The sequence below is a fragment of the Drosophila willistoni genome (genome assembly GCF_018902025.1).
Source record: "Drosophila willistoni isolate 14030-0811.24 chromosome XL unlocalized genomic scaffold, UCI_dwil_1.1 Seg141, whole genome shotgun sequence".
NCBI classification, from domain to species: Eukaryota; Metazoa; Arthropoda; class Insecta; order Diptera; family Drosophilidae; genus Drosophila; species Drosophila willistoni.
The window spans coordinates 11,721,593-11,741,717 of NW_025814052.1; the positions used below are offsets into that span (position 1 = coordinate 11,721,593).

Here is a 20,125-nt window from a genome sequence, read left to right on the forward strand (position 1 = left end):
AAGCCACTGCTTGACACAGTGGTTCAAAATTTTAGATGCAATTTTTATCAAATTTAAATATATATTTCAACATTCGCGTTTTCAGTTAACAAATTTTGCATGTTTTTATTTCAAAACTTTATTTAAAAAATATTCAAATCTTTAATAAAATTTATCGATAAAAGTGTCGTTTAATGTTATCGGTTTTTAAATTTGTTTTTTTAAAAATAACAGTTAACAGTATATCTATGTTCTATCCAATCTCAACCTGGTGGGGCAACTGCCACATTTAGATTAATCTTAAAACTGGCCCAGCGATAGTCCCGACTATTGGCATCTCGCACCAAGCACAGCAATTGCGAAGAATTCTTTGCCTGTGGCTTATCCTTTGATTGGAGACACAATTCCCTTAGTCCATTGACAGTGACATAGCCAACGGCACAAACTTTGGCCTCAGTATAGCTGAAGGCAGCCTTGCTGACATAGCCAAACACCTGGCGACTGGATTGCCGACGTACACTCTGTTGTGTCTCGGTGGGATCTGTGGGCAGCCATAGGCGACACATCTCCTCCAATTGGGCTCGCACCAAATGCTCTGTATTGGCTGGACGGATGTAAACTTTGCGAATCGCTGTTTCCTGGCAGCGTCGCTTCTCACGCACACGTCGTGCGCGTAGTCGTTTCAGTTTCCGTTTGTGGGCAAGGCGGAGATCCTTTCTTTGTCTCTCATTGACATCCGGCTGCAGGGGTTCACAGTGCACGGGTCCCAGATCAGACTTTTTGATCTGCCGCCAACGATGCTTGTAATCCTGGCCAATAGGTAAACAAATCAGAGCATTATCCTGCAAATGTCCTCGACGCAGTAGTTGAACTTGGATTTGGATGAGGCTATTCGATGGGGGCAACGCTTGAGAATCACTAATCGACCAGGATTGGTGGGAGTGCAAAAGCCTTTGCTCCAGGGCAACTAATTGGGAACGCTGTCGGCAAACATAAAAAGGTTGCACCGAGTCATCTGTCCAATCCCTAACCAATTCCTGCCACGGTGGTTTGAATGGACTGGCTACTGATAATTTACGGTAATTGCAACGTTTATTTGGTGGCAAACGAAAATAACGAGTTCGTCGCTCCACTTCGGCCACATGTTGCTCCTTAAGGCCAGTCTGTGTGTCCGGCAAATGGAGATCCGCCCCAGATTCTCGAGCCACCGAGTCCATTTCTCGTAAGCCACCAGGTCGAGCTCCCCACATGATCAGTGTGAGCCATAGATTCATGCCGTATTTTGCTGGAGCTATCACATCCCAGCCAGAACCATAGCCCAGACGCTTGTACTGTGAGTCCTGAGAGCCAGGACGTTGTATAAGTATAATGGGCACACTTTGTAGCTTTTCTTCAAAGAGGCAAGGGGCTCCGGGTACTACAGCATGCTTGCGACGCAGTTCATCATAGGCATGCGGCGACAAGAGATTTGAGGCCAACTGCTGCCTAAACTCTTTCTGCCATAGAGGACTCTCCGACAGAGATTTGGGCTGACTTACAAGTAGATCTATGGCTGATGATGAGTTGGAGTTGGTGTCGGAATCGATGACTGGTTTCGTTCTCTTTTTCGGCTTTTGGAGACGAGGATCAATCACTTGTATGCCCATAATGAGATTAGAGAGCACTTCACTGGGTGAACTTAGCCCAAGCGCGGCCTCATAGTAATCTGCATGTGGTTGAGGCTGGGCGGGTTGCGGATGAGGGCGAAGGCTGGAGGCCAGGACACGCTGAGCTCCGCTTCCTGTAAGCCGAAATCTATTAAATTCCTGCCTAAGAATAGTTAATTGAAGATCTTCAGTAGAGTTTGCATAACGTGGCTGCAATTCAAACGCCCGGGTAATGGTCTTAAGAAGAGGTTTTTTGTTTTTCTTCGTCTTGCTTTTTTCTTTGGAATCCTCCATCACCTGGTCTTCGTCGGGGTTTTCTAATGGAACTTTCGTTTGCTTCATGGACTTTAGTTTAAAGACTTTTAGGATTTGCTCTATGGTGGCATCAGCAGCACTGGGATGCAGCCATAGCCAAATAGTACGCTGTTTCACCTCATCTTCTGTATCTTCAAGAGGTTGCCATATAAAAGTGGCACGTTGCAGTGCACCCAAAGGATACTGGCCATCACAAAAGAGTTCCACTGTGCCCTCTCGTCTGCCACTCACATAAGTCTTGGCTGTGATCCGTGGTCCACATTCGGAACTGGTTAGACGAGCAAAACCCTGATGCAGCATATCCAGTTGTCCTTTGATTTCCACACAACAATAATACGAGATATCCTGGAGTAGACAATGCTGGGCACTTGCCCGATAGCAAGCTCTGTAGGTCTTGTCGCAACTCGCATAGGGCAGGCGATGACCCCATCTGTCCACCATGTGGAAACGCTTTGCATGCCAGATGTGTGTCTCCAGCCAGATGTGTTTACGCTGCCGTCTTATATAATCCTTTAGAAGATTGCCGGGACGACGACGATATTTGCGAGATGGACGCTTGTGATTGACCGGTTGGTTCCCGCCTTTGCCCATCTGGGATTTGTGTGCCTTGCGGTATTTGCGGGGCAAACGCTTGGGATGATGGGACATAGCCCGACGGCGCATATGTTTGGGTAACGATTGAAAGATTAGTTTACTGCTCCTGCCTGGGCCCGTGGGATGCTGGGCCTCTGAAATTAGATCCTTGATTTCCGCCAGAGCGCCGGCTGCATAGTGATAGGTGGACACATGCGTGGGCAGTGTGATGTGTCCTCCCAGCTGGGCATCGAATTCCAGCTTCTGGGTGGTGCTCATGGTGGTTTGTCAACAATATTAAACAAAACTCAGGAGTCAACAAATTGAAAACAAGAACATGTGCCGGGCAATTGAAACAGTTTGCAACACTATTATTTAGTAAACGAAATCAAAACAGAAGATCGCCTGACAGACTGTCTATGGTGACGTCATCACTTGGTACCATATGATTGAGTTCTAATAAAACATTTAGTTACCCATACATTTAAACTATATTGGCTGATTTTTATTTAATTATTGCTATAGATTGGGTAAACATTTAATCCGCTTTGTGTAAAATTTTTTTCGAACCTGAAGTAGTTCTATGAACATTCTTCTGATTTCCCGCCCATGGCTACTGCCACACTGATAAAAACCCACAGTGAATTACCGTATTTTTCCATTAGACTGAGTCTGGTCACATTATTTGCCGCTGTCGCAGTCGCAGTCGCTGTCGCCGTCGTGTCTCCCTACGCGCAACTCGGAAAAAGCAAATAAAAAACGGAAGAAAATATACACTCGAAATTGGGAAAATAAAGCGGGCTTAGCTTCAAGATACGTTACATGGGAAAATCGATCAAATTGCCTATATTTTTTGTTGTTCTTGTGTAGTGCATTTATTCACTTGCCGTTTTGTTACATGGAAATCGCATGCTCTGTCTCGACTCTGCTCGGCGGCAAACCCAAAACCGGGTGGTGTGAGAAGACAAGAAGCAAAGAGGAAAATTAGCAAAAAAAAACCAATTCGCTGGCGCAAAAAAAGTTTTTAAATAATATTGCAAACAAGCGTCTATATGTATATCTACATAATTTAATGACGAAAACAACAACAAACGAATGAAACATTGAAAATTTTCCCAAAATAAACCAAACAAATCCGCCAAACCGCTAGGCAACAAGAAGAGTGAGAAAGAGTGTAGCGAGCGAGCATAAGTATGAGTGAGCGAGAGAGCGCGTCATCGATATAAGTTGGCTTTTTGTGTTCTTCTTCACATAAAAAAAAAAACGAAACAAATTGTTTACACAAAAGGAGGAGAAGGCGCCCAGTAGTAGTGTGTGTATCAATTTTTTTTTTGCGGCAATATCCACAGACACACCCTGAGAAGCAGTAGCAGTTGCCCCTCCGGCGCCCGTCGTACCGCTCTCTGCCCTCTGCCCGCCCAACAAAACGCGCGCTCCTATAACTGACGCCCTTAGCCCTGAACCCCATGCCAATGCACATGTCCATGCCTGTTCCTGCCTGTGCGTGTTAGTGTTAGGGAAACGAAACAAGGCGACACTATATTGACCGCTCCTTGCATATGTATATGTACACAACTTCCTCTTCGGCTAGTCTGAATGGCAGCTAGCAACAATAACAACAACAACAACAACAACAACAAAAGAAAACCATGGTAAGTAATGAATGGAATGCGAAGGGGTGGGGGTTGCTGGGGGAGTGGGGGGATGGATGGGTAGGAAAAAAACAGGCCACAACAAATATAACTGGTGGCTTTTTTTTGGTTTTGGTGTTGCTGTTGGTTTATGAGATTGGGCCACCTCCGCGATACCAACGAATCCCCCCTCTCTCACTCTCTCCTTCACTTCATCCTCTCCCACCACCTTCACCAACGCCTCTCGCATTTAGCACATTTTTTGGTTGTTTTTGTTTGTTTTTCTTCTCTTTCTCGGTCTCTGCCTCTTTGACTATCCATTTGCACCTTGCAAGGCCACTGTGCCATTGGAGGGAGAAAGAGAGAGAGAGAGAGAGTGACATAGGCATAGTGGGTGAAAGAAAGTAGAGAGGGGAGAGAGTTAAATAACAGACAACGGTAAATAAATGAGACTTGCCCCGTAAATGTAATATCCTTAACCTCAAACATCGCCCGGTATTTACTTTTTAACCAATTTACGTTGACCCATTTAATAGTTACATAACCGCTGCCGGATCTAGATAGTGGGAGGTGGTTTCGGGTTGTAAAATGGGGACTGTACTTCCGGTCAATTAAAAACTGAGAGAACGAGCAAACCACCAACTCACCCGCCCATCAAGAAATGTTTGTTCCGTTTTCCGTATAGCAAGGATTCTATTTAGTTCTTTGAGTTATTTACAGTTGCTCAAAGATTCCTAGGAATAGAATCAATTTATTTCACATGCCGGCGAACGTAATGTGCCAATAAAATGCTTTTTTCGATCAATCGCAAAGTTTTTCCTAATATATGATAGCAAACCCTAATTCATATGCCCAAATATACATACATACAGACATTCATTTATTTATATGCATCAATTTCAAACGCTTTTAAGTGATTTTTGTTAGTTTGACTATGTATATAAGTACAGTGGTAGCCATCACTTTAACACCTGTCTTGATGTTTGGAAACTTCAACTCCAATTTATACGAGTGAACAAATTTGTAGAATTATTTGTTTGATTGTCGTAAAAAGATTAAAGATCCCCCCCTTTTAGTTAGTTATTTATCATCCTTTAATAATTTACTAAACTAAAAGCTTATTTCTCTGATAAATGCAAAATGTAACCCTTGATTGGGGCTCTACCCGTATGGGGCTGAGAAATACTTGTCCTTTAATTTAAAAAATAGACTGTAAATTCATTTTTCAACGATGTTTACTAAACTGCCGTTCTATATGTGGACTAAGAGTCATAGTAAACGGCAAATAAGAGTAGAAAATGTCGCTGTATAAGTTTATGACTGTAATAGACCATGTCCGAAAGTTATCTTAGCCAAACCTTAAAGCTCTTTAGAGTCTCCAATATCTCTGCTCTCTAAAGTATACAAACTTTTAACATTTGCATTGCAGAACAGCCCAAAAACGCACATTAAATATTTGTTTGTGCAATTCAGAGTTTATATTATATTATACATGTATCATCTTAACCCTGTTAGCACCAGAAATTTTTGAAATATTTTAACAAACAATGAGAGCTGAACAATTTTATTCAAGTTGAGAATAAAGTTCATTCTATAAACATAAACGAAATGTTTATAAAATTTTATGATAATTGCCACTCTAAAACTGTAAGAGGGTTAAAACATTATAAAACATTATTTTGGTTATTTACACATTACCAATTGGCAGGAAATTGCAGCTGCAAAAACTCTTTTCAGAAATGGAAAATTTTAAACAGAAATAATGAATGTCATTGTATGCATATGTATGTACAGTAGAACCTCAGTTATCCGGGTAATGTAGAGAGAGGAAGAAGCAGGGGTAAGCGAGAACTTGAATAACACGAAAGACATAAATCAAAACCCTCTTTCAGGTTAAGTTTTTCTATAATTTCTTCAACTAAATAACGTTAATAATGAGGTTTGATCCATGGAAGTCGCCTTCACTTCATGCGGATTCTCGTGTAAGGGAGAACCGGATAGCCAAGGTTCTACTGTAAGCTTAAATAATGCTGGACGACTGAATAATTTTTATTTAGAAATATTAATATTAAGTTTTTAAAAAAATGGTTAGACATAATCTATCTAGTGTCTCTATTAATCGATCATTTCTAAACATGAAAATATTCAAGCGCATTCCTTATAGTGCCCAGATATTATTTGTTGTGCGTGTGTGTGTTTAAGTGTGTGTGCCTACCTTGTACATACTTACATTTCATTTGTACCCACAATTAACGTACGTTGATTGTGTACTCGGGTGGCGCTTATCTACGCACAAATACAGGTACACACACACGCACACACAACAGTCTCCGTGTATGTGTGTGGTGTCTTTGCACAACCTACTATGATAAGAGAAGGTCTTTGGGGCGCGTGACAAGGCACTGCACAGCCACCCATAAATGTATGTGTGTGTGTGTGTGTGTGTGTGTATATACCTCTCTACTGCCTATAAATAGAGACCATAAGTGGTGGACACCTGTTCACCCGAAAAACGAATTTTAACGCTATATTGATGACTATATAGCTTTGGCTTTAGCGGGGAAGTACACTCTAACTATTGACTAACTGATAGACTGCAGCATTGATTCATTTTCACATATGAGATATCATCTAAAAAATATGCGAACCAAACCAAAGCTCCATTGGATGAATCAAGCGGCTAACCAACCACAGCAACAACAACAACTCGACGTAATCATTTACCGCAGTGTACTTTGATAACATGATCATACCCTATACCGGTCTATGATCCGGAAAGAACGGGGTATATTGGAGATTCATTGCATAAGCATTTGATGACCCAAAATGTTTTGTATTTCATAATATATTAAGACACAAATTTTTTAAAAATTACAAATATGCACATTATTCCAAAAATATTGCAACTTGAATTAGCTGAATAAAAGTTTTTAAAACGTGAAGAAAATTTCTTTTTAAAACTTATTTAAAATGTATCTAGTTTTCTTAAAACTGAAAAAGGGAACAAATTTCAAGGAAATCATATGACTATTTTATTGCAATTTTTATAAAGTCATGAAAAATGTAAATTTAAATTGCTTAAATGTTATTTAAGTTTCAAGTTTACAGAAACTTTCTTAAAAACATCATTGAAAACTCTTCGTTTTTGTTTTTAAAAATATTTTGTAATATCTTTAAGATATGTTCAAACACTTTTCAGCCAAGTTTAAAAAAGACTTAAAAGGTTTTATAAAAAACTGAAATTTTTCCCTAAGCTCTCCCTCTGATCCTTTGGGGAAGAAAGTCAGGGAAATTTCCTTCGATCCAAAGACCAACTTTTTCCCTAAAGAACCAAATACATTACCCTAAATTTGCTTTAGATATGTCTGAAACATGAATCTAAAAACTGAATGATTTTCTTACTGACTGTTTTTAGCCCTTCCTTCAATCTTAACGTATTGATATCTTTTTTGTTTACAGAAACTTGGTAAGTCAAAGTCGTTAAAACGTTTAAGGGTAACGAATACTTTTGTTCATTTTTTTTTTATTATTAATTATTATTATTACTGCTTTCACATACGCAAGCACACACATATGTACATAGGCGGCACCCGCACACACTGACACATACACACACACACACACACACACACACACACACACACATAGAGACGATTAAAAGTGAACACACACAGTTGGGGCAAATGTTTCACTCTCTTTAGGTCTCAGTGTACCGGCGACTGCCTTCGAAGTTCGAAGCTCGAACGAACGAATAACGAATATAACATAAACGTGATCGCAAACGAATTAATAATAACAATCAATCAGTCAGTCAATCAATCGATCCATCAATGGACATTTACATGGATTGCTGAAACAGCATGAGAAGCAAAAGGAGGGTGGGTAATCGAAACCATTAGGATCCTCCTTCAAGCCAACCCAAACTCAAACCGTCTTGACCAAACTCACCAAACTTTCCATGACTACCGAGGCTAAACGAGGCCCTACATTAAATGGACTTTGCATTAAAGCCCATGTGTAGGTATCTGGAAACAACTACACACATACATATACATATATACACCTATACAGACACACGTGTGTATTCTTTATGACGCTTGTCACTTAATTGCTCACAAAATTAATGGTCGATTCCAATTGCGTGATGTACACTATACACTACATCAACCGACATTGAATGTTATAAGTATATATATATCAGACATTTTATAGAAGTAGTGTGATATAAGTGATATAAGGGTCATTGTAGTAGTAACATCTTGAAGAACAACAACAACTTTACAACTTGGCGGAAAGAAAGCGCGAGCAAGCACTTATGTTAGTTCATTTTTTGTTATACCCTTGCCGAGGAGGAGGGGAACATTAATTTTGATCAAAATTAGTCATAAAATGACTATTGAAAGTTAGCTTTTAGATTCATGCTGACATTTGGTTTGCCGGCTCGAAGTCAATGTTTATTTTTTTGTATTTTAACTTATTGGCTATTTAATGTACTTCAATTTCCTCTCCAAGATCTTTAAATAATCAGAGGATTATTTACGTCTGCTTAGTCCGATGTGGAGTTTTAAAAGTAAAAACTCAGGCTTGACTGACTAAGCATTGGCTTCCTTCAATAAGTCAACTAAAACACGTATACGCACTGTATGACCACTAAGTTTAAGTTAGTTATTAGTAAGGGTATACAAACTGCGGCAAGAGCAAAGATATGCAGTCTCTTTCTGCTTTTTTCTTTTCTTTTGTAAATTTTATTTTATTTATATTGATTAACGATAATAGTTATAGTTAGTCGTTTAAGTTGAATCGATTTGAATTGGTCACATGGGAAAAAATGAAAAGTTGAAAGAATTTTGCAAGGATTCTTTGCATTTGCCGGGGGAAAAACCAAATAAACTAATGTATGTAAATTTTAATTCTAGTGATTTTCTAATTACACATTCAATGTGTGTGTGTGTGTGTGTCTGTGTGAATGTATTTTCCGATTCATAATAATTTATTTTTTGCCCTGTTAATCGTTCAAGCGTGTTTGTTTTGCTTTGTTTTTTTTTTTCGTATTGTGTAAATTACTTTAGATGCAGCTTTGTTTTTTGTTTGTTCTTTTTGTTGTTGTTGCTGTTACTGCTGCTGTTTTTATTTTTGTATTGTTTATATAATAAGCGCTTTGTATTGTGTGTGTGTGTGTACTGTAAGTATGTGGCAAAACGACGGAGGACCGGTTATCGCCCAGTGGATCCAAGTTCATTACGCCCCCAATAACACAACCATAAATGACATGAACGACTTGAAACGACAACGATGCGACTGACTGAATGATAGAAAGAATTCATATACATGTACATATATACGATTAGTTATTATCTACAACTGACTGACTGACTGACTGCCTGACTCTATGCCTGACTCTCTGTCTGACTAGATGGATCGGTTTTTGAATTGTTGAATGAACTCTATACCCCATGCGAATAAATTTCATCCAGTGCAAAAAAAAAGTGTATATATGATTCATAATTTCATTTTATAATTATCGGACAACTGATAACCCTGTGGGTCGTACGAAACAACAACAACAATGACAATAACGACAAAAAGTCAATGCATTCAAAAGGAAACGCGGGCATTTTGCAGTGTCTCATCAATGTAGACGTCGGATGATGATGACGACGACAACGGCGTCGACGAGGTTCGTCATCATCATCATTGTTGCCGGTCCTATCAAATTTCAAGAGTTTGAATATTACTGTATACCTACATATATATGAATCAGTATTGTATTCACACACACACACACACACACTGTTATAATTTCTTATCAAATTTAAAAGTCAAATCAAGCACCTACTTGGTGTTTAATTGCATGGCCAATATATATGTCCGTTTAATAATTGTATTCGAAAATCATAAATATGCAGCATTAAATGAAATTTTTCCAAGAACCAAGATAATGGATTTTTATACCAAACCTTAAAAATGAAAGTATAAGAATGGAACATTCCATTCAAACAGGTGGAAACACCTCTCAATGTACATATATTATAATAATTATAATATTATAACATAAATTTTGGTTTTGTTTTGCTCTATCTGTCCCGTCCCGCAATGTATTTTCGTTTATCTAATTCTGGGTGTGTTTGTGCCATAAATCCCCATAAAAAACAAATAGGATTCCAGTACACCCAAAACGACCTACCTACCTGCCATTACTTACCTACCTACCTACCAGACTAGTTTACTACTATAAATATACATATATATTTATGCAAATATTTACACATGACAAATATATGCAAGAGGCAATGCTTTAATATATTTGGTAAACTAATTAAATTTAATGTATCAGTTAATTGAGTTAGCTAGCGAAAACTATTCAAACTATTCAGTCATTGGCGTGCGTGACTTTCCATTTTCTTAGTCCACATGATGGAACGGATCTATCAAAGAAGTCAAGTTTTTATGCCCTATCAGCCCTTGACCCCTTGACATGCACTCAAATCATCAAACAAATTAGGCCCGACAAAACTATCAAAGAGTCTAGCCGAAGTTTATATACCCTTTTTCACTTTCTCTTTTTCTTAATTTTTCTTTTCTTCCGACCATGACCTATGAATAGATGGATAGAAACAAATGGAGGTGGGTAAAAATAACTGACTATCGACTCAAGGGATCCAAAACGTTTCCTTTTTAATTTAAATTTAATGTGCCCTCTCTAAAGGGGTATTAAAACAACCAACTAGAAATACCTAAAACTGAAACCAACTAACAATTTAAGAATCACATGACACTAGAAAGAGGGATTAATTTTCGGTTTGTTAACGATTGTTGCGGGTTTTTCTCAGTACCCACACATTACTCATTCATGCAATATTATTAGAACCTCAGAACCAGATAGTACATTATAAACACTAAGCTATGCCCCCCAGACGATGCGTAATCATCATCATCATCATTATCATCATCATCAGTTTGTTTTTGCCGTTGTCTAACTGGTCATGGAGGACACATCAATAAAATGTGAATAAAAATGAAAATTGAAACAATTATTATCAAATCGATGGCATTTTGAACTTTCATAATTATTCTACCGATGAAATGCGGGCAAATTGTTCAGTTATCTACCCTATACCCAAGTGGACCGTTTCGCCATAATGTGTGTGTGTGTGTGTGTGTGCACCCAATCTGGGCGCGTGTGTGTGTGTGGTTACGGGTTGCTAGCCACGCGATGCTTATCATAAACATTCTTTTTAATGGCAAAGACCAAACGGGAGCCATAACGAGGGTCAACCGATTGATCATTGCAAATAGTTTGTAGTTAGTATGTATGTAGATCTTCGCATATTCATTTCACAGTAGTGTGTGTGTATATGTGTGTACTTTGTACCTACACGTGTTTTGCTTAATAGTATGCGTAGTAAATTATTTTTAAACATTAAGATAATAAAGCATTAACCTTGACTAGTAGCCAGTCCAATCTACATATATATTAAGTAATACACATACGAGTGACTACGTTTAGGGTTAAAATATAAAATTATTTAAGTTGATCATTGGGAGGGCTTCCTAAGGCTATTAATATTACATTTTCTTTACTTTTTTGTCCCTTTGGAGGTTAGGTTCTAGTCTCTAGTTTCTTAAAGTAACATCAAAAGCTTAAAAGGTTTGAGAATATTATTACATTTTAATAGAAGAAACAAAATCTTTATAAGATCAGGCAAGCAGGGTGTTAAACCCACAAAGTAGCAACAATTACAAAACCGATATCTCGAAGATCTTTTAATAGACTAAACGGCATTTAAAAAAACAAACCTGCTTTAGAATAGTTTTCATCCTTTTTGACTATCAAACAGAAATTTAGCTGATATATAACCATCCGCTATTATTTTTTTTACTACCTAATCTTAAAAATCGCTCATATTGAACTTTTAGGTTAGGATCTTTCCTAGCAAACTACTACATAACCTCATAAATAGCCGGAATTTCCAAACTTTGCCCTTTAAGATTAGGATAACTTTCAATCTAAGTATTAAAACTTAGGATAAGGTCACTGGGTTTGACTAATCAAGCGTATAGTCAGTCTCTAAATAGACCTTAACTTATTTTCGGATTGGGTTATGTCTTCTGAGGGGCATCAATTTAACGAAAATTGTATAGAAGTTTTGTATTTCATTCTTTTTTAATGGATTTTTCAAATAATAGTTTATTGTTCACGCCCGCATTGTTGCTAAATCCGGCCCTGCATGCAGGCACTTTCCCTCATAATATTGGTTTTTCCTCTTTACAAACCCAAGACGGGGCGCGTCTTTGTTCACACATATTGTATTGTACTGTAACGAATTTTCGGGAAATTGAACGAGCAGCCCTCGTTAATGGCAATGTGTGAATAATATAGACGTAGTACCTAAATTTTAACACTTCTCATTGAACCCTGGTGGCGGCTCTCGCCACATTTGTGTCTCAAGTGTGTGTTTAATTTATATGTAGTTTGGGTTTTTCTTTTCTTTTCTTTTTTTTTCCCATATGTATAATTTTGGTTTTCAACTCAGTTGTAATTCAGTCATCGAACCAGAAGCAATTCAGAATGTATACAAAGGTTAAACTTCTATCTAATACTATTCAAAATTTCTCAAATTTATAATTTGTGTATTTTGGTTTTGCTATTTTTACAGAAATGACTGCCCAATCAATGCTGTTCAAGTCGATGAGAGTTTCCTCAAATGCAAACAAAAAATTAGCCAATTTTAATATTTACTACGCTGGACGCAACAGTTGAAAAAGGAGTGCAAAAAACTACAAATAATTAAATATATATATAGACATATATAGTAGGAACACAGCCGATCGCATAAATTATAAAGGAAACATCGAGATAAAAAGGTCTAAACGGAAGCGCGAAAAAAACATAAACGATAAATACATATACATAAATACATCAAGAGGCAAATGTGGAATATTTTTAGTTGTTACAGTAGTTGAAAGTAAATCTCTGAGTGATTCATTTATCAAAGTGCAGAGACGACAGCTGTAAGCAATCCGGTGAAACGAACGAACAAACAAACAAAAACAACAAATAAACAAACAAACCAATCAAAAGAGAGAATCATTTTCCGCCCTCCCCCAATTCGTCTATACGGACGATTAGACATTTTTACTTAAGGATTTTGGCATCTACTTAAAAAGACTTGAACTTGATTTGGTTTGGTCTAAGGAAGAAAAGACTCCAAGAAGAAGCAGAAGCGACTCAAAGGAAAGAGAAACGAACATTTTTCGATCCGGTGGAACGAGATGACGATGATGATGAACTCCACCACAAAGCATCTGCTGCATTGCACGCTGCTCATCACTGTGATAGTTACCTTCGAAGTATTCTCCGGCGGTATTAAGATCAATGAGAATTCATTTACAATTGTCGATCCATGGACGGAATATGGGCAATTCGCCACAGTATTGTTATATCTATTGCGTTTCCTAACGTTTCTAACGCTGCCGCAAGTCCTATTCAATTTCTGTGGCCTTGTCTTCTACAATGCGTTCCCCGAGAAGGTTGTCCTCAAGGGTAGCCCCCTGCTGGCGCCCTTTATATGCATACGTGTGGTGACACGCGGCGATTTCGCCGATCTAGTCAAAACGAACGTATTGAGAAATATGAATACGTGCCTGGACACGGGATTGGAGAACTTCCTGATTGAAGTGGTAACCGATAAGGCCGTGAATTTGGCTCAACATCGTCGGATACGTGAAATAGTGGTGCCCAAGGATTATAAGACACGCACAGGAGCGTTATTCAAGTCGCGAGCTCTGCAATATTGCCTCGAGGACAATGTGAATGTGTTGAATGACAACGATTGGATTGTCCATCTCGATGAGGAGACTCTGCTGACGGAGAATTCGGTGCGAGGCATCATCAATTTTGTCCTAGACGGGAAACATCCATTTGGCCAGGGTCTCATCACATATGCCAATGAGAATGTGGTCAATTGGCTAACCACATTGGCGGATAGTTTTCGTGTCTCCGATGACATGGGTAAATTGCGTTTGCAATTTAAACTCTTTCACAAACCATTGTTCAGTTGGAAGGGTAGCTATGTGGTCACCCAGGTGAGTAGAATGAGATGGATCTCTGATTTCGTTTTCCACTAACGTCTCTTCTTCTAGGTGGGTGCCGAACGCTCCGTTTCCTTTGACAATGGCATCGATGGCTCCGTGGCCGAGGATTGCTTCTTTGCCATGCGGGCCTTTAGTCAGGGCTTTACATTCAACTTTATTGAAGGCGAAATGTATGAGAAGTCACCATTCACCCTACTGGATTTCCTGCAGCAACGCAAACGCTGGCTCCAAGGCATCCTGCTGGTGGTGCACTCCAAAATGATACCATTTAGGCATAAACTGCTGTTGGGCATAAGTGTTTACTCGTGGGTCACCATGCCGCTGTCCACGTCGAACATTATTTTCGCCGGCCTATATCCGATACCATGCCCCAATTTGGTGGATTTCGTTTGCGCCTTCATAGCGGCAGTTAACATTTACATGTATGTGTTTGGTGTCATCAAATCCTTTTCGTTGTATCGCTTTGGATTGCTCAAATTTCTGGCATGTGTTCTGGGTGCCGTTTGTACGATACCCGTCAATGTGGTCATCGAGAATGTGGCCGTTATATGGGGCCTGGTGGGCAAGAAGCATAAATTCTATGTTGTTCAAAAGGATGTTCGAGTGCTCGAGACAGTCTAAAACGGAGAAAGAGAGAGTGCAGAGAGAGAGAGAGAGAGAGAGAGAGAGAGAGTGGAGTGGTCTCTCTCGACATTATCATTAATATTATAATATGTGTATTCATTTATTAATCAACTTAGAGAGAGATGCAAAAACCAAATCAAACTAAAACAAACAAAAAATTAAATCGCACAATTGCAGCAAAGGATCTGCCGCCGCCTTCTCGTCGTGTCCTTGTCATCATCAACACTCATCATCATTATTAAAAACATTAATATAATCCGCTACTTTATTATGTACATTTCCTAAGCATAAGTCTCACACACACACACACCAACACAACCTCACACACACACGCCTTTAGCACTTTCTGAAAACGATTTTGAACTAGAATTTGCCAAATAGAAATAGATGTAGAATGATCTCCATTTTTGCGACTAAGATTAATTTGTAGGCAACATACACACACACACACACACAAACAAACAAACACACAAACACCCACACAAAGAAGCATAGACTATTAGTTTTTGTTGTTCATTTTGTACAAAATATTTGTATGTCATTTGATTTAGTTTAGATAAATACAAGTCAATTTGATTGACGTTCTTCTAAAAACAAAAACAAAATTAACACTCTACTGCAGTAAATTTGATGGGAATTGAATTGGGAACTCAAATTTATTCAATTTGATTTCATACTCATGATTTTGTAGGTAAAAAATTAGTGAAATTATTCTTGAACAAACATTTTATTTCTAAGTAAAATTTTTGCTAAATTCGTTTGCTTCTGTTGTGTGCCTACAAATTTTCTTTTGTCCAAGAACTTTTGCATCCATCCAAGAAAAGCATCCAAAAGCAATTGCTCCGCTCCACCCACCACCACCACCCTCCAACACTCACACACACGAACACACACACACACGCACGCACGCACAGACACACAATAACCAACACACAAAAGAATATTAAGAAAAAACTTAAAACACAACAACAAAAATGAAAAAATCTCCATTAAGTGTAATTTTTTTTTTTTAATTAGTCTGTAGTACAAAAAGAAAACAAAAAACATTAAAAAAAAAAAAAACGAAAATGCAAACAAAATGAAAATGATATATTTATATATTGTATGTACTATATTATGTAGAACTATTATTATTATTATTATTATTATTTAAATTGTGTACATTAATGTATTGTAAATGAATAATTTGTTAATAATGTCATTCACACCAAAACAAAGAAAGATCATTCAAAAAAAGAGCGCAAAGAAAGAGCAACAAACAGGAAAACAAAAAAGAAAACAAAACATCACAAAAGCAAAACAAAAACAAAACTAAATGAAAGAAAAACTAAATATAGACCTTAGACTTATGTACTTACATATGTACATACATACAATTTATGTACATGCAAATGGTTATATATATGTATATGCAATTCTGGGAATGATCGATATCATTTTCGCCCTGTCTCCCACCCGTGCCCCATCCATGTCCATGGCCTATCTCCTCTTACTCCACAATTATTATTATTATTATTATTATTATTATTTTTATTATCTTTCATTTGTTGTTAACTCACATTGTCCTCATATTTATTATGGATCATTCATTATCAACTTTACTCTATCCTTTCGTTTTTTCTTCTATGTGATTTGCACCGATCAAACATGGGGTTGGAGCAAATGTTTTTGTCCTTAAACCAAAAAGATTTCTAAAATGAAATTATTAAAACTATGTAATCAATTGGAACAAACAAAAACAAAACTTGTATGTGGTGTGAATGAATGATTTTGTAGAGAATTATATAGTATATAGAGTATACAGACATTGGCCCTTAAGGGCCTGTCGATTAATTTTTTTTTTCAAATTGTCTTTTTTTCTTCGAGAATTTTTGGTTTTGTTTTGTATGCTGTTTTTTTTTTGTCTTTTGTAATAACTGTTAACTGGTGCTTCGTGAACCACGCCCACAATTCACACAGACACTCATATGATAAACACAGCCACCAAACCAACCTCCCACCCACTCACACACACACACACACACACATTTGCATAGAATAATCGCACTTTCCTTGCGAATTGGTTTCGAGACCTTTCATTATACAAAAAAAACAAAAAAAAAACAAAAGGAAAATCACAAATAAATGATAAAATGAAATCAAAAGAAAGAAAAAAAAACACACTGTTTGCCACACAAAAATTTCAAAAGAAAGAACCAAATACAACAGAAACGATAATAAAATGTGAAAAAAATATATAATATATGCATTTTTTATTTCAATTCAATGATATAGCCAAAGACTAAGGTTCTATAATGAAATTTAAACCTAGATGCAATGCCTAGTCTTGGCATTAAGTACTTGAAATCTGATATATTTTAAAATATTCAAGATTGGCTTAGAGCAAAACAAAAATTCGTAAAAAATAAACAGAGGCAGCGACAGTTTGTTGACCATTTTTGAAAACTGCCAACGCCGATAAGTGCTATCGATAACATTGTACAGTGCTGCCAGATCAATGTTAGCCGCAGCAGTGAGGAAAACGTAGCCTTTTTATACCCTTACAAAAAGTTATATCAATTTTGGTATCCAACCATATAAAGTATATATGTATATTGTTGATTAGCATGATGGAACGAGTTCATATAACCATATCCCTCCGGCTCGATAAACTGAGATTTTGCATGTGGGTTTGTATCTCACGGATTCTGCTGGATCCGACCAGCTTCCATAGAAACAATTGGTCGAAGTTAGGCCCGGCCTTATGGTTTTTTCTTACTATTTATATATGTATGTATTTCAGTGAAAAATGTTTAAATAAAATAAAAAGCAACTTAAATTTTTAAAAGTATCGTTGCAAATAAGTTTGTTTTGGTAAGAATAAATAAATGCATTGTATTGTAACTTACTTTTTTCTTTCTGAAATCTCGAAAAAATTCCAAAAATAGTAAATAAATCAAAACGGCATATAGTTTTTGTTGTACATATTTTTAATACTAATTTTTATTCAATTTAAAATTACTTGTATGTCATCTTTGTTTCGTTTTACCATTAACTCTTGTTTGGGTTTTTGTTGTTTTTGTTTTCTTTTTGCTGGTTATGAGTATTCGTTATGTAATGAATACATTCGCTCATACGATTAATACTTATGAGTTTTGAGTGAGTTTTGGCGTGTGGTAGATGGCTCCATTCTTCAAGCCTGCCATTCGAAATGTATTTGATTTTTTTGTTTTATTTTTTTTATTTTGGTTTTCATTTTGGTAGTATCTAAAATGCGACAATGATGATAAAAATTGCTTAGAATTTTGTTGTTTGTTTTATTATTATGTGTTTTGTTTTTAGTTTTTATATATATATATATATATATTCAATATATTCCACATACAATTTGATTTGTATTATATTTTTTGGTATATTTTTATTTTCGTTATTTCGTTTGGTTGGTTATGATGAGCGGGGGAAAATGCATTTCTTTTGTTTTGTTTTTACTATAACTTAGCGTTTTGTTCGAAATGTTTTCTATATATGTATATATATATGTATATATATATATGTATATATGAATACACTCTATATAGATTATGGATTGTTGCTGTTGTTGTTGTGCGTTTAAGTTTTCTTGTATTTACTTTTGTTTCTTTTTTTTGTTTTGTTTTTAGAGTACAGAATACATAATTGCATTATGTTATGTCTAGCTTTATCGCGTCATTTCGTCGGTCCTTATCAATTATACAACTTAGTTGGGAAACATTTAATAAATACATTTTGCGATTTTTGGTTTGGTTTTTCGAGTTTGTTGTAAGTATTACATAAATTACAGCAAAATATGATCTTATCGTTTGTTAAACTAAATGAGATTTCCAAAAAAAAACACAAAAAAAAAAAAATTAAGAAAACCCAATATTTTCATATTACGTTTCTTCATGATATATATATATATATATATATATATATGTATTTCGGCGAATATACATATATATACATATGCACAAACATATACATATATTCGTATATATGTATATATAATTAATATTATTCCAATACTAAAAGCTACACGAAATACAAAGATTTGTTAACGATTATTCGCTTATGTGAATGAATGCATTCATACAATTTTTGAGTTTGAGTACTTTGATGAATTTTTGCTTCAAGGTCCCCTCTACACACACACACACACAGAATCCAAAATGGCACACAGTCTGTCCGAAAAATGTTCACCAATTGGCTTCATTTCCTTTGAGCTTTATCTCTTGAGCATTAAGTTTCCAACTTTCAGTGCACAAATTCATCCTCAACTTCATTTTCATTTTGTTCTCAATTGGAAAACATGTTTTCATATTGTAATTGAATGTACCTATTTATTCTAATTCGGTACTGAAACTACAATCCTTTGATTGAATGGGATTTGAGAATAGTTTTAAACGTTTTCCAAAGTGAATTTATAAATGAATCGAATAGATTCAAAAATTTGAAAGCATAAAGTTATCGAAAGTCATTACAATAAACAAGTTTTTTGAGGACTTTTTGTTAAACAAATTCGTGTGTTTTTGTGTAGGGGCAGAAAATTGTTGTCTTTCAAATGTTTTAATGTTGGTTTTTTTGGTTATTCGCGTTTTATTTGCCTTTTATTTTGATTTACTTTTTTTAACATTGAATACAAATACATATGCATATATATGCAATTAGATTCTTGTTATACCTTTTGATGTTTCTCTATAAAGCAGTATACATATATAGATATGATCAAACGATCAGTTCAAGAGAAAGGACAGTTGATCTATATATTATCTGTATTCTTTGGTCTTTAGCCGAGGGCCATCAATTTTCATGTTTTACGTTTTCAATTCTGTGTTTTCGACTTTGTTTCGATTTTGGGTTCGTTTCTCTTTTTTGGTGTCTTTCGTGTGGATCGGGAAAAGTCGGCGATTTTCGATATATATGTATGATGCCACTTCCTTGTAAAAAAACACTTGATTCATTTTGGTTTTTCTTCTTCGTTTTTTTCTTTTGTTTTTGTTTTGAAATACTTTGAATTTGGTGGGTTAGTATACATATATTTTATAGATATACGTTTTCTTTTCTTTTGTTTTCTTTTAATTTCTTCATGTGTTTTCTCTCAATAAATGCGTTTTTTGGTTGAAATTTATCGTTTACGGTTTTCTTATTTTGTTTTTTTTTTTTTTTTTTTGGTTTCTGGTATTAGAGAAGAACTTGGTTTTTTTCATTTATTTGTATTATTTTTTGTTTTTTTTTTTGTTGTGTTTTTTTAATATTAACATCACT

At 36.3% G+C, this 20,125-nt stretch overlaps 2 protein-coding genes across 5 annotated transcripts; one reads left to right on the forward strand and one right to left on the reverse strand.

Moving 5' to 3' along the window:
• Positions 1 to 146: 146 nt before the first annotated feature.
• LOC6641233 (ribonucleases P/MRP protein subunit POP1) lies at positions 147 to 2,866 on the reverse strand. The gene has a single exon (XM_002064133.3). It carries the CDS (start codon positions 2,790 to 2,792, stop codon positions 243 to 245), a length of 2,550 nt encoding a protein of 849 aa, XP_002064169.1. The 5' UTR covers positions 2,793 to 2,866; the 3' UTR covers positions 147 to 242.
• Positions 2,867 to 3,599: 733 nt separating this feature from the next.
• On the forward strand, positions 3,600 to 14,999 carry LOC6641234 (beta-1,4-mannosyltransferase egh). 4 transcript variants are annotated; one of them, XM_023175223.2, is made up of 3 exons: positions 3,600 to 4,165; positions 12,802 to 14,230; positions 14,288 to 14,999. In XM_023175223.2, exons 2-3 carry the CDS (start codon positions 13,418 to 13,420, stop codon positions 14,858 to 14,860), a joined length of 1,386 nt encoding a protein of 461 aa, XP_023030991.1. In that variant the 5' UTR covers positions 3,600 to 4,165; positions 12,802 to 13,417; the 3' UTR covers positions 14,861 to 14,999. The 4 variants fall into 4 exon arrangements, with proteins under 4 accessions (XP_023030991.1, XP_002064170.1, XP_023030990.1 ...); XM_002064134.4 differs by lacking the exon at positions 3,600 to 4,165 and adding an exon at positions 7,914 to 8,022; XM_023175222.2 differs by lacking the exon at positions 3,600 to 4,165 and adding an exon at positions 8,038 to 8,161.
• The last annotated feature ends 5,126 nt before the right edge of the window (positions 15,000 to 20,125 follow it).